Source organism: Mobula birostris, chromosome 9, assembly GCF_030028105.1.
Source record: "Mobula birostris isolate sMobBir1 chromosome 9, sMobBir1.hap1, whole genome shotgun sequence".
Lineage (NCBI taxonomy): Eukaryota > Metazoa > Chordata > Chondrichthyes > Myliobatiformes > Myliobatidae > Mobula > Mobula birostris.
The window spans coordinates 32,070,836-32,086,053 of NC_092378.1; the positions used below are offsets into that span (position 1 = coordinate 32,070,836).

Here is a 15,218-nt window from a genome sequence, read left to right on the forward strand (position 1 = left end):
TGATAAGGTTCTGGCTTGAATATTGCTTTCCAGTAGTGACGTATAATTTTCAATATCTAAACATTTAAAAAGACAAAATGCATACAAGCATTGTTAAAAACCTCAAATATAGATAGAATATTACTGAATGCATTTTCAAAGGACGTTAATTTTGTATTTTTATTGTTTATAATGATCAAATAATGTGGTCCAGCAATGTTTAATTTTATTGTTGAACTCAATGAGCAATGTGTAATTCCACTGAGTAACTCTAACTTTTATCAATTCTGATAAAATCTCTTTAACCTCTCTCCAAAGGTGCTGTTTGATCTGCCAGGCATTTTCAGAATTTTCTGTTTTAAGTTTTCTTCATGAAATATTCTATGAATAATCTGGACAGTAGTTGATAAAGAAGTAGATCTTTGTCCAAATGCATTGATACCTCTACCACCTTTATACTGCACAGCACTCTGCCTTCCCATGACAAGTCAGATTCGAATTTCCTGAGCCTTAGTCTTCATTAAAACCTCTCATGAAATTGCTTATGTCTTTTCATGGCAGTTGATCACAAATGAAGATAAATTCATTAACTAACAAGACACAATTCATGTATAATTACCTTTAATATAATTTCCACTGTAAAGATACTAGTGAAGACATAATCTGCATAGGTAAGGACCTGTAAAAGAAGAATTTAACATTAATTTCAATTCAGCATTTTTAGTAATAAATTGCAAAAGTGAACAATCAGAATGTAAATTAAGAGATATCAGTGACCACAATTATAACACGAGCATAAAAATTAGTAAATGTGCTGCCCTACTTCCTTATAGTCAGATAGACAATTTACTGCTATACGATACATTTGACATCAATACTATCCATCAGGCCACAGAATATATCAGGTTACAGTTCCAAACCAGTGTTTACTTTGTAGATATTACTTTACTAACACAATCAATTTTGAATCCTTTTTCTAGCTTTATGAGTAAAAATATACCACATGATTTCATGAAAGTTGTAGCGGATCATTTAGATATTAATCAATTATAGTCACTATAGACTACACACACAAAGCTGGAGGAACTCAGCAGGTCAGTTAGTATTTATGGAAAGGAATAAGCAGTCAATATTTTGGACCGAGATCCTTCAGCAGGACCAGATATCAGGATTTCCAGCATCCTCAGAATCTCTTGTGTTTATGATCTAAGGGTAGTAGTACTGAAGCAGTTCCACAAATTTAAAACAAAGTATCTGCATTACAGGTTTATATATTTGAAAATATATCAAGGGGGATTTCTTTGGGAGCTGTAAATTTTGTAAATAAACTCCAGCAAAAGTAAAGGGGGACAATCTAATGGCAACAATTCAAAGTAGCTTTCTTCAAACAAATTCCAAATATTTCAACAATCTTTGGGGTAAAAAGACAGCTTCAATGAGATTTACAGTTCTTGGCACATTAAAATACCATCAGGAATGTAAAAGAAAAGGGTGTAGTCTCCAACAAAGCAGCAAGTACTGTGAGGCATATAAATAATTTGGTGTTATTAGCACAATTATTCTTTGATTAAATGAATAACATACGATAAATAGCATATAAAACCAAGGATGAACCTTTAGGTATTGCCGAGAGATTATTATGAATGAGAATATATTGGCTTGAGAGAAGGACGAGATGAAGAAACGGGAAGAATGATACAGAGAAATTAAGGTGCTACATATGTTGAAAATTTTAAGTAAAAACAAAGGAAAGACAGAGGTCAAGGTGTATATGTGCAGTGAAAAAATATTAATTCTTTCGTCAGTCTTTCATCATAGCTCAGAAGAAAATATCAGTGGTCAGAGTTTCAAGATGCTTTGTTGAAAGGTGGATGTTCTGCCTTGAGCTTACAGTTAATTTCATTAGAATGTAGGGGGCTGAGCACAGGAAGTGGAAGGAATAATTGAAGTAAAGTATTGATTTTTAACTCTGGGTGACATGTGGATTGAATAGAGATGTTTTTTAAAGCTGTCATCAATTGTGTTTGTACTGACTAATGTAGAATAGACTAGATTGTAAACAATAACAAATAGTACAAATATAAAACTGCTTCACATGGAAAGCACACTTTGGAGTAATGGGAGGGAAGAAGAAACTGCTGTATCTGTTATGCACGCCTTGGAAAGAACTTGGGAAAGGGAGGAGTGTGTTGATGGTGAATGAAGAGAATAGCTTCTTTGAAATAAGGTAATAACAGATTTTGTGGCACTACCATACTGGTATTCATATATTGCTTGAGAATGATGCATTGACTGGTAGCAGACTGGGTGCAATGTCAGGAGAAAGGGAAACCTTATCATGGATATAAAAGGGAAAGAAAGGGGTAAGAGCAGAAATACAGGAAGTGGAGTTGACTTGGTTCAAGACATTGCCAAATGCAAAGTGGAAGAGAGAGCAGAATTACTGATCTGAAAGAACAACTGCGACAAAGACAGGGAGAATGAGAACAGTAAATCTGATAAAATCTTCCAGTTGTAGATGAAGACCAGGAAATACTGGTGTAGGTACTATATACTGGAAGAAGAGATAATTGATGGAATATGAATAGGATTCAAACAAAGTATGTTCTATATGTCTCATGAAAATATCTGAGCAAACTCATTTTGAGGAAGAAAAATTGCGATGTTCAATGGAAGAGCAAATTCAGCCAAATGGAGCAGGATGGTACGAAATAGGAATAGTTCAGAACTGCTAACAGATCAACATTTTTACACTCCATAGATACTGCCTGTCTGGCTGAGTGCTTCCCATCTTTTCTCTTACTTGTTTCTTCCTTAAACAAATAATACTGAGGATAAGAATATCAAAGGCTAAATAACCATTGACTTTGATAATTGATAGCAGTGTTTTGACCCAACATGCCAGCAATTCCTTTCCACTCATAGGCGTTGCTCGACGCTCTAAGTTCTATCAGTAGATTGCTTGTTGGCACATACATAGTTTAACCATCCATTATTAAATCTAGCTTAAGATGTCAGTCTTTATCAGGGTTTACATTCCTCTGAGAAAACACAAATTAAACTGTAATTGTCATGGAACACAATAATAATTTTAGATTTTTTTCCTCCAGTGAAAATCATGTCTGACACTTCTCTTTTTAACAAATGCAAAAAAGCTTTTTTTTTAAACTTTTTTTTTACTTAGATTGATGTTCTATTTGGCTACCAGTTCCTCTTGCCCAGTAACTTAAATTTCTCATCTGAATACATTTCCCTTGAGCATGAATCCACTATTCCCTAGCTCTCCTTATTTCATCATGTTCAATTTACCGTGCTCATGACTCTGACATTGTATTTATTTCTAAGTGACTATGTATGTAACTTTCCACTCTTCATCTCTGTACTCCCCATTGTTAACCAATCTACCAAATGATTACTTATTCTCGAACACTGTGCCCTCTCTTTCCCGATATTGTGATCAACGGTTCCTATATTAAAAAGAAATTCCTTCCCAGAGCTCGGTGACAGCCCTGGTCCATATAAAAATAATATCAATTTCAGATCTTCTTCTCATTAAACTTACTTGGTTTCTTTTGGTGTCCTGATGTACAGGATCTTCTGCTGCTAGAGAAACACTACTCAATAAGATGAAGAATAAGATGAGATTTGTAAAAATGTTGTCATTGACGATTCTGTGGCATAGCACTCGGAACCTATAATGGAAGTTTGAATGAGGACAATATAAAAATGAAAAATTTTATTGATTATTACTTCAGTTTTTGACTTATGCTCTGATTTAACACTTACACAATAACAGTGATAATAGGGTGTGAAAGACTATCATTTATTTTGTTGCTTTCCTATGTGGCTTCACTCTGCCAATATATACCAAGACTTGCTGACTTGGTTTGCATAAGAAGGTGGAATCAAATATTAATGGAAAATGAAATCCATCCCATTAAAATTCAATGCCAAGTAATGCAATAGCAAATAAGGGGAAACAATCCATCCCTAGAGTATCAAATTTTCCGTTTATAGATAACAAACAAGTGAGAATTATAATGCTTTATTTCATATTTCTTGATCATTTTGTATTTATCACCATAAATGAACATGTGTTGAATGTATCAAAACTGTTTGTACATCACAAAACATATCCAAATCAAACTACACTCAATTTTCAAAAACTATTACTATAATCACTTCAGTACCCTTCTTAAATCCTAAAGCAATATATAAATTATAGCTGTATTTCCAGTGGAGCACTGGAGATAAGATTTATTTGATGAATTTGTACCAAGCCCCCCCACCCCTCAAAATGGCTTGTTCAAATGAGCTTATGCATGGGTGTCATGGGACAATATGCTTTTTCTTATCTGATACTGAGGCATATTCAAGCACGGTATTCAAGAATGATATACTTTATACATATTTTTCACAGCACAGAAACCACTTGGTCCTTTGTGCCTATACTGGCAATCTGATTAATTCAATTCTTCCATTTATTTCCCTCTAACCTTTTCTCTTACGTACTCATAATCTTCATGCTGATTTTCCTAAACACACCAAAATTAGGGATAATGCAGAGTAGGCTGTTAATCTATTAACCAATAAAACTTAGAATGTGGGAGGGAATTGGAACATCCAAGGAAAACACATGTGGTCAAAGGAAGAATGTGCTAAGTCCACATAGACAACATCAGAGACTGGAACTGAATCCAGGTTACTGGAACTGCAAGGCAGTGTGTTACTGCACTATTTCCTGTACCCCATGTCCTCCAACACATAAACATTTTTGCCTTGAAACTGGTACTCTGTTTCAATCACTGATATTCTTATAAACAGGAGAATGTAATACAGTGGATTCCGGTTAATTAGGGCAGCCGCTTATTTGGGCTAACACTTAAAAAGCAAAAACTAATTGAGAAAGTAGCTGGGATTCCCTTTATTTGGGACACTATGACACTTAATTCGGGCAAGAGACTGTTGCTGAAGTTTCTAACTAGCATCAGTCATGTACATTGTTAGCCGTTAGACATTACACTGTGCTTAGAGCAAACAGTTTTTAAACAATATCAGTTGTGTGTGTTTGTGTCCAAATAGCAGTGATTTTTGTCACTGGTGGTTGGCAAGAAATAAGCAGTAAGACAATTCGGAATTGATTTGCTCAGAGGTTTCAACCATTTAGGCTGGAGATGCCAGAAACAGCCAGGAGTAAAAATGAAACAATTTCACTATCTCAGCAAGTTAGGAACTGCAAAGAACTTGAAGCTGTCTACAATCATCTTGAATGTTACCATGAAAATGAAGATTTGCAAGCATGCAATCGTCAAAAGGATTGTACGAAGGCAGTCCTTTATCTACACAAGTTGTCTGCACTGATTTTGTTCATTTACTGTCAATAGTGTTCTAATTTGTTCTACTTTTCATTTAAATACATAATTTGTTTCTCAGTTAAATGGCAATTTGCTGTCTTTATACCTTTTTAACTATTTCCATGAAATTTCGTCTAATTTGGGCAGCCACTTAATTGGGCCAAAATGTACCAGTCCTAATGTGTCCCAATTAACTGGAACTCACATACTCTATTTCACATATTTTTAAAATGAAGCATACTTTGTAAGTTCTGACACACACTCAAAAATTTACTTTCCAACATGGATGATCAAGTTCATGCACCCTCCTCTTCATTCCCAGTACTCCAATGACCATACGATTTTTAAGAAAAACGGGCCACTGATTTATTTCCTGATATTTGCAGTGTCACTCCAGTGATCACGAGGAAGATGGGTGATCAATCCATTGTGGCTTTTTGTCTGATTGTATTCACATTTGAAAACTAATAGCGTCTTCCTGCTACCTGCTCCTCCCATTGATGCCATAACTGAGATCAGGAGCAGAACAAATGAGAAATCATTTACAATTCATTCTGCAATATCAATATCGTATGTTTTGCAAGTAAGTTTGCGCACTATATTCGTTGTGAAGGTATAAAGGTTGATACCTGTTAGTGGTACTGAAGATAAAAAAAGCACTAGCATCAGGCATGGGGACGGCCTTCTCTTTTATATGTAGTTCGGAAAGAGGACGAGGGCGTGGTCCGACTGGCATTTCCGGTTCTTCTTCGTCATCATCACCTGCGGGCATAAAATTAACTCCAGCCGTTACACCTAGATGTTGACAGGATATCCTGACTTGGATCTTAATTATAAACTTTCACCTGAATGCTTGGCGGACTACAACAATAACATAAATTTCGCAGGAAACATACGAGAGTTAAAAAAAATTCCTTCACTTGTTACATTTGGGCAGCCTTAATTCAGAGAAAAAGCGCTTCATTAGTTCTCCTATGACTGCTAGATTCAATGTGAGATATGACTTCAGTGTTACCTTTTGGATGTTCTACGCCTCGGCATAACAAGCTCATTCCAGTAAAGAGGTTTAACTCACCTTTTAATAGTTTTAAAATTTATCATTATCACAGCTACAAAGTATAGTGCCATTCTGTAATTTGATGTAGTTTGCACAACTTCCTTTACATAACGCAATCAATTCAGTTTTGAAAAAGATAACATACCACTTGCCTCTGCATTATTTTCTAACGATTTGTGTCTATGTCTTCTGCTTCATACCGAATAGTTCTATTCAGTCCATTATCTTCTGTGCAACACGTTCTCTATAATGTCTTATTTTTAATGTGGAGTCTCAGATCCATCTGCTACAGCATCTTCCAAGTTATTGTTTTAGTAATTCTTCAAATAATTTCATTCAATATTCATTTAGTTATTCATTTACTCTATGTTTTTAATTAACATACTGTGAAATTTTTATTGCTTCTGATATTTTGTTTTAAGAAATACTATATATTTTGTGGGATATATAATAGCATAGAAAAGCAAAAAAAAAAAAATACAGAACAGAAGGGGACTGCTTAACCCATTGTGTTAGCTCATAAAGAGCCTTCCAGTCCTAACCCTACCTCCCAGCAATAGACCATGGGCTGACAAGTCTTTTCAAGTGCACATCCCTTTTTTGCAGTAAGGTCCAGAAACCTTGCTTTCTCCAGTTAAAGTAATAACTTTCCTGTAATTCTTTTACTAATTACTTCAAATTTATCCTTCATTTCCCACCTCAATCTCCCTGCTGTGGTTTGACCCCTTTGCTCAGAAAAATATGTCCTCTTGTTTACCCTATTAAAGGCCCCATAATTTTGTACACCTCAATTAGATCTCAACTGAGTCACCATTGTTCCAAAGAAAATAATCAGTTTATCAAATCTTTCTTGAGAGCTAAAGCTTTCCAGCACTGGCAACATCTTCAGAAATTTACTTTGTGCTTTCTACAGGGTCAACATTTCTTTCCTGTAATGTAATGACCAGAACTATATTTAGTTGTCACGTTGTCCCAGACTGATAATGTATACTATTTAAGCGTGATCTCCAGGAATCAATGAATGAGGGAGTAATTGATCTGCTCTGCTATATTTTAAGGATGTCTTGTCAGACAGTCAAGGCGCTTCTGTTTCTCTATATGTCGCAATATTTTCCTGTTTATTATACGTTTCTTTGTTCTATTGCACCCTCTCAAATGCACAAATTCACAACTTTCCAGGATAAAATCCATTTGCCATTTTGCTGTCCAACTGACCAATCATCTTGTGGTCAAAAACATTGTCAATTGGACAGCCAGTATTGTGTTATCAGCAGACTTCAATATCTTGCCCTCTACATTTAGGTACAAATTAGTAATGGATACTGCAAACAGTAAGCATGGGGTCCATTCAAGGACAGTGGAGGCTGATGGAGTGAAAGTGAGCAGAGAAGAAACCCATCCTTGCTCTGGCTGTCAGGAGAAGGTGTAAGATCAGAAATGGGGTAAACAGAGGAGACAAAAATTGGAAGCCTCATCAACCATGATGGAGGTGAAGCCAGTTAAGGAAAAAGAAAAGTTTCTCAAAGGCATTGGTGTGGATGGTCATGTTATCAGAATGAATATGTTGGAAACTAAGAAATTGAGTGAGTGGAACAAAGTTCTCACAGGAAACAGGTTGGATTTGCATCAGTTGGATTCCAATAGCTATTGGTCACTAACCTATAGTTTGAATTGGAGACATGGATGTCAAAAAAAGAATGGGAAACTCGTGTGAAACCAAGGGTAGGTGAGGGTGAAAATTGCAAGCAAAGGTAACGATATTTGAAAGTTCTTTGTGTGTATGAGAAGCAGTACCAAACTGTCATTAAAATATGTCAATGTGAGAACAGGAGGGAAATCAGCATATTTTCCAGAACATCCCCTTTTAATTTGTGAAGGTAGCCCCAGGCTTCTAGTTACATGTAATTTTGTTTCCTTATCCCAGCCCTACTCTGTCCTCTCTACATTTGATCTCCAATAATGTCAAACATAAGCTCCAACTTCCAGCTCAATTTCTATCTGTCCACTTGACTCAATAAAAAAATCTAAAAGTTTGGGTAACCAGTCTACTTCAGTTTCAAGTTGTTCCTTTGCTACTTCTCTATATCTAAGGGTAGCCTCGATATTTCATTCTTTCTGTAACTTAATACTGTTTTTCCCCTCATTCTTCTAGTTCTAATGGAGGGCTACTGACCTGAGACACTGAATCGATTTCTCTCACCACAGCTGCTATCTGATTTTCTGAAAGTTTCTGGTACTTTCTGTTTTAGTTTTGGATTTCCAATATCTTTGTGTTTTTGTTCTAGTTTTTTTCTTGTCAGAATTAATAGGGCTACAATAGCTGACACTGTTAAAGTCATTTTGTCTGTGTCACACAAGTTTTCAATGTGCTTATCAGTGTATGCAGGACAGAACCTGCTTGAAACAAGGGGATTTTGGACAAATATGGACTTAGTGTGTAGCTAAACTCATCAATTCTGAATAAAACTACCCTGACAATAGTCCTGCAAAACAAGTAATTTTATTGAAATCTTGGTACAATCCCTGCAACAAGCTTGACATAAGCACATAAAAATGTCCTGCTTCCAGCTTACTCCCAACTCTGAAGCAGTTTAATCTTTAGCTGCTTCCAAAAATTCCATTAAGTTAGTGTTTAACAAATGTCTCTGATTAATTGCCGTCTTTCAAAATGAATGTTTATATTGCATGGCAGAAATTATTCCAATCATCTGCCTGGAACTAAATGTACATTATCTGTCCTACAGTCACATGATGTTCATTCCTTCCTCACTTTCTAAATAACAATGTATTTTACTTCACAACTTTAATGACAATGTAATTTAATCCTCCAATTCTCAGGCACCACTCCTGAAGACCAAGCAATACTAGTCTTAGAAAAGTGCCATAAGACTCTCTCAATAAAAGGGCAATAGTAAAAGAAATAACTAGTCCTGCCACATGTTTCTTTCATATGAATAGAATTGACAAGATTAAGGAAAACACAGGTTTTGTGTTTCCCTGTAAAATTACCTGGAAATTCATTGGATGGGTAAGGATTTTTCTCTTCATTCTCTTCAACCTGGTAGTCATCCAATCCAATCTATGATACATGGAAAGCAAAATGCATGGTGAATACTGGAGACTTTTGAACATAGAACTTCCAGTATTCAAGAAAAACTATTACACAGGATCAATGGCTCTAAAGAAAACTTAGTTGCAATTTATTGAAATATATTTTTAACCTTTGAAACCCTTTCCCAACTCTGTGATATCCATTAAATGTTCTCATTCAGATATCAGTTATCCCTTCAAGTGTTTGTGTTTGAAACAAATTTAGGGAATGCATGATTTAATTTTGCTAACTTTTTGGACAATGGATTTGATAATAAATTGTATGATATTCAATGAAGCCCTTGTCTCAAATTCATTGCCCACAGCCTTAATAACCTCTTGTAGCCTGAATGGTCCAATTAACCCAGAGGGAAGCAATCCAAGACCAGCAACAAGGCTTTGAATATCAGATCCCAAGGCCCTGCCTCTTGCCTAACCAGGTGACTTGTGACACCGTGTGCTGACAGAAGGGCTTTATAAATATTTTTAAATGTCTCTGATGTGTAAGTTAAAATCAATTGAAATAGATCTAATTAATTAAAACATGAATTTATTCAGAAACATGTCTAATTCATATAAATTGGTTCAAAATTACATTTATCAAAATAAAATAATTCTGCTTTTAATAAAATAAATAAACACAAATCACTTATATTTTTCCTGTTCATGGCAGTGGCTCCTGTGCCAACTGATGGGCCAAAAGTAAAGTCCACTGAAGTCTTGATGAAGCACAGCTGAGCTTCATCCCTGAAATGGTGCCTTGTTTAGGTTAAATGCACTGCACAAAAGCCAGGAATCTGTGCAAAGTTGTTTCCTTGTGTTTCTCTCTGGAGTTGCCAGCTGAGGAGCACCAGGATCTGGGCAGAGTTTCAATAATGACTTGTTTTAAAATAAGTCGTTCCACCCTTCCTCCACCCCCCTTCCTCTTCTCCTGACCTCCACCTACACAGAGACGTTCAGCAGGTGTTAACTATGTAGAAACCCAGCATAAGTTACTTTTGGCATCAATGATGTTAAAATCTTCAATATATCGATTATACTATTTTGCATACCTGTGTACATATTGGGGTCTGTCAATGTTTGCACATTCTGCCAACTCTTACATAATTATAGAGTTTTATGAACAAAAGTGAATTTAACAGATTTGAATCTTAAATAACTAAAATTATATTAGTGTGATCAAAAGCAGAGAATTTGTCAAAGCTATATTATTCCTATATCACCTAAGATGATGGAGGTATTTAGGAAACACAGTGGTGCTTCTGGATTTATATTCAAATTCCTTGGCCAATTCTCTGTTATGAGGAAAAGGCAGCAGTAGCTTCAGAAGTAATCTCACAGTTTATGTAATTCATTTGAATTACAAGTCAAAGTTCAAAGTCTTGGTACATATTGGCACAAATGACATAGGTAGGAAAGGTGAAGAGGTCTTGAAGAGAGATTTCAGAAAGCTGAAAAAAGGACCTCCAAGATAGTAATCTCTGGAATGTTGCCTGTACCATGCACCAGTGAGGGTAAGAATAGGATGGTTTGGCAGGTGAATGCATGGCCGAGAAACTGGTCCAAGGAACAGGGGTTCAGATTTCTGGACCATTGGGATCTCTTGTGCAACCTGCACAAAAGTGACGGGTTACACCTGAACTGAAGGGGGACCAATATCCTTATAGGCAGGTTTGCTAGAGCTGTTTGGGATGGTTTAAAATTATTTAGTAGGGGGATGGGAACCGGAGTGATAGAGCTAAGCATTGGGTAGTTGGTTTACAAACCGAGGCAGTGCGTAGTAAGAATGCTAGCAAGGACAGGCTGATGACAGGTCAAGACTGCAGTCAATGGGATTAGCTGCAATGTAAAGGGTGATAAGTACAAGACTGAAGGTGCTATATTTGAATGCAAACAGTGTATGGAATAAGATACATGAACTTGTAGCACAGTTACAGATTGGCATGTATGACGTTGTGGTCATCACTGAATTGTGGCTGGAAGAAGATTATAGCTGGGAGCTTAATGTCCAAGGATTGAAAGGCAGATGGGCAGAGGGGGTGGCATTGTTCTGTTGGTAGAAAATGAAATCAAATCGTAAGGAAGAGCTGAGAGAGGAATGGAAGATGTAGAATCATGGGTGGAGCTAATAAACCGCACGGGCAGTAAGACCTCCGAACAGTAGCAAAGATGTGCTGTACAGTTCACACTGGGAGCGAGAAAATGCATGTCAAAAAGACAATGTTACAATAGTCATGGGGGATTTCAAAATACAGATAGAATGGGAAAATCAGGTTGGTGCTGGATCCCAAGAGGGGAAATTTGTAGAATGCTTACAATATGGCTACTTAGAGTAGCTTGTGGTTGGGCCCACTCAGGGATCAACTATTTTGGATTGGGTGTTGTGTAACAAACAGGAATTGATTAGAGAGCTTAAGGTAAAGGAACTCTTAAGAGACAACGATCGTGATATGGTAGAATTCACTCTGCAATTTGAGAAGGAGAAGCTAAAATCAGATGTATCAGTATTGCAGTGGAGTAAAGGGAATCACACAGGCATGAGAGTGGAGCTGGCCAAAACTGATTGGAAGGGAACACTAGCAGGACTGACAGCAGAGCAGCAACAGCTGGAGTTTCTGGGAGCTCAATGGAAGGCACTGGATAGATACATCTTAAAGAAGAGGAAGTATTCTAAAGGAAGATGATGAAACCAGACAAGAGAAGTCAAAGCTATCATAAAAGCCAAAGAAAGGGCATATATTAGAGCAAAAAATGAGTGGGAAGTTAGAAGATTGGGAAGCTTTTAAAAACCAACAGGAAATAATGAAAGGAATCATAAAGAAGAAATAAATGGATTAAAAATGTAAGCTAGTCAATAATACGAAAGGGGACACCAAATATTTCTTCAGATTTATGTAAAGTGTAAAAGAGAGGTGAGAGTAGATATTGGACCACTGGAAATTGATACTGGAGAGGTAGTAATGGGAGCAAGGAAATGATGGATGAACGTAATAAGTATTTTGAATCGAGCAGTATCCCAGAAGTTTGAAAGTGTTAGGGGGCAGAAGTTGAGTGAAGTTGTCATTACAAGGGAGAAGGTGGTTGGAAAACTGAAGTGTCACCTGGACCAGATAGACTACCCCTCAGGATTCTGAAAGAGGTGGCTGAAGAGATTGTGGAGGCATTAGTTATGATCTTTCAAAAATCAATAGATTTTGGCTTGGTTCTGGAAGACTGGAAAATTACAAATGTCACTCCACTTTTCAAGAAGGGAGAGAGGAAGAAGTAAGGAAATTGTAGGCCAGTTAGTCTGACATCAGTGGTTGGGAAGATATTAGAGTTGATTGCTAAGGATGTGGTTTCGGGGTACTTGGCGGCCCATGATAAAATAGGCCAAAGTCAGCATGGTTTCATTAAGAGAAAATCTTGCCTGAAAAATCTGCCAGAACTTTTTGAAGAAATAACAAGCAGGATCGACAAAGGAGAGGTGGTGGATATTGTGTACTTGGATTTTCAGAAAGGCTTTGACATGATGTCACACATATGGCCGCTTAACAAGTTAAGAGCCCATGGTATTACAGGAAAGCTACTAGCATGGGTAGAGCATTGGCTGATTGGCAGGAGGCAGTGAGTGGGAATAAAAGGAGCCTTTTCTGGTTGGCTGCCACTGACCAGTGGTGTTCTGCAGGGGTCAGTGTTGGAACTGCCAGTTTTATGTTATATGTGAATGATTTGGATGACAGGATTGACAGCTTTGTGGCTAAGTTTGCAGATGTTACAAGGATATGTGGAGGGTTAAGTAGTGTTGAGGAGGCAGAGAGGCTTCAGAAGTACAGGCAGATTAGGAGAATGGGCAAAAACGCAGCAGATGGAATACATTGTCAGGAAGTGTGTGGTGATGGAAATTGATAGAAGAAATAAAAGCATAGACTCTTTCCTCATGCAGGAATCCCAAAAGTTTAACTTGCAGGTTGAGTCAGTGGTGAGGAAAGAAAATGGAATGTTAGCATTCATTTCAAGAGGACTAGAATATAAAAGCAAGGATGTAATGTTAGGGCTTTATAATGCATTGATGAGGCCTCACTTGGAATACTGTAAGCATTTTTGGGCCCCTTATCAAAGAAAGTATATGCTGACATTGGTGAGGATTTTAAAGGAGATTCATGAAAATGGTTCCGAAGTTGAAAGGTTTGACATATGAGGAACGTTTGATGGCTCTGGGCTTGTACTCACAAATTCAGAAGAATCAGGGGGGAATCTCATTTGAAACCTATCGAATGCTGAAAGGCCTCGGGTGGAGGGTGTCAAAGACCAGGGGACACAGCCTCGGAATAGAGGGACATCCACTTAGAATGGAGATGAGCAATTTCTTTAGCCAGGGAGTGGTGAATCTATGGAATTTGTTGCCATAGGTGACCGTGGAGGCCAAATCGTTGGGTATATTTAAGGCAGCGATTCTTCATTAGTCAGAGCATGAAGGGATATGGGGAGAAGGCAGGAAATTAGGGCTGAGAGGGAAATGGATCAGCTGTGATTAGGTGGTGGAGCAGACTCGATGGGCCAAATGACATAATTCTGCTCCTGTATCTTGTGATCTAAATTTTTATCAAAGTACGATCATGAGATTCATTTTCTTGTGGGCGTTGCAATAAATACAAGAAACACAATAGAATCAATGAAGGACTGCACCAAACGGGACAGACAAACAACCAATGTGTAAAAAACAACAAACTGCATGTACAAAAAGAAAAAAAAATCATAATTAAATTGAATTAAATATTGAAAACATGAAATGAAGAGTGCTTAAAGTGAGTCCATAGGTTGTGGGAATAGTTCAGTGATGGGGTGAGTGGAGTGAAATTATCTGAATAGAGCAGGGGGCTAAGTTCATGGTTTTGTGGTGAACCTGTGCTGATGGAGATTGTGGAGGAGATGTTGTTGCTAATCTGAACTGACCCTGATCTGCAAGTGAGGAAATCGAGGATCCAATTGCACAAGGAGGTATTGAGGCCAAGGTCTTGAAGCTTATTGATCAGTTTTCAGCAGATGACAGTATTGAATGCCAAGCTATAGGCGATAAAGAGCATCCTGATATATGCAGTTTTGCTTTTTAGATATTCCAGGGTTGAGTGAAGAGCCAATGAAATGGCATCTGCTGATGATCTGTTGTGACTGAGGCAAATTGGAGCGGATCCAATTCTCTTCCCAGGCGGGAGTTATTATGTTTCTTCGCTAACCTCACAAGACACTTCATCACAGTGGATGTAAGTGCTGCTGGATGATTGTCATTGAGGTAGGTCACCAGGCTCTTCTTGGGCACTGGTATAATTGGAGCCTGCCTGAAGCAGGTGGGTACCTCACAGTGCTGAAGTGAGAGGTTAAAGAGATCAGTGAACACTCCAGCCAATTCATCAGCACAGGTCTTTAGTACTTGACCAGGTACCCCGTCCGGGCCAGATGCTTTCTGTGGGTTCACTCTCCTGGAGGATGCTCTCATGTTGTCTTCACAGACTGAAAACGCAGGGTCATCGGGATCTGTGGGGGTTCATTAAAGTTCCTCAATGTTTGGTGGTCAAAGTGAGCATAAAAGCCACTGAGCTCATCTGGGAGTGATGCCTTGTTCTCATCTACGTCGCTCGGTTCACTTTGTTGGAGGTGATAGCATTCAAGCCTTGCCACAGCTGTCGAGCACTCTTCAGTGTTTGAAGTTTGGTCTGGAATTGCCTCTTCACACATGAGGTGGCTTTCTGGACCACGTG

At 37.6% G+C, this 15,218-nt stretch overlaps 1 protein-coding gene across 2 annotated transcripts in view; it reads right to left on the reverse strand.

The window, feature by feature from the left end:
- cacna1c (calcium channel, voltage-dependent, L type, alpha 1C subunit) overlaps window positions 1-15,218 on the reverse strand; it is a 687,918-nt gene that overhangs the window by 214,111 nt on the left and 458,589 nt on the right. For both annotated transcript variants that reach the window (XM_072267751.1, XM_072267750.1), the window contains exons 18-21: window positions 9,400-9,469; window positions 5,963-6,095; window positions 3,542-3,671; window positions 599-658 (exon numbers count right to left, since the gene is read on the reverse strand). In XM_072267751.1, the coding sequence (XP_072123852.1) occupies window positions 599-658; window positions 3,542-3,671; window positions 5,963-6,095; window positions 9,400-9,469 (393 nt within the window). The remainder of the gene's footprint in view (window positions 1-598; window positions 659-3,541; window positions 3,672-5,962; window positions 6,096-9,399; window positions 9,470-15,218) is intronic.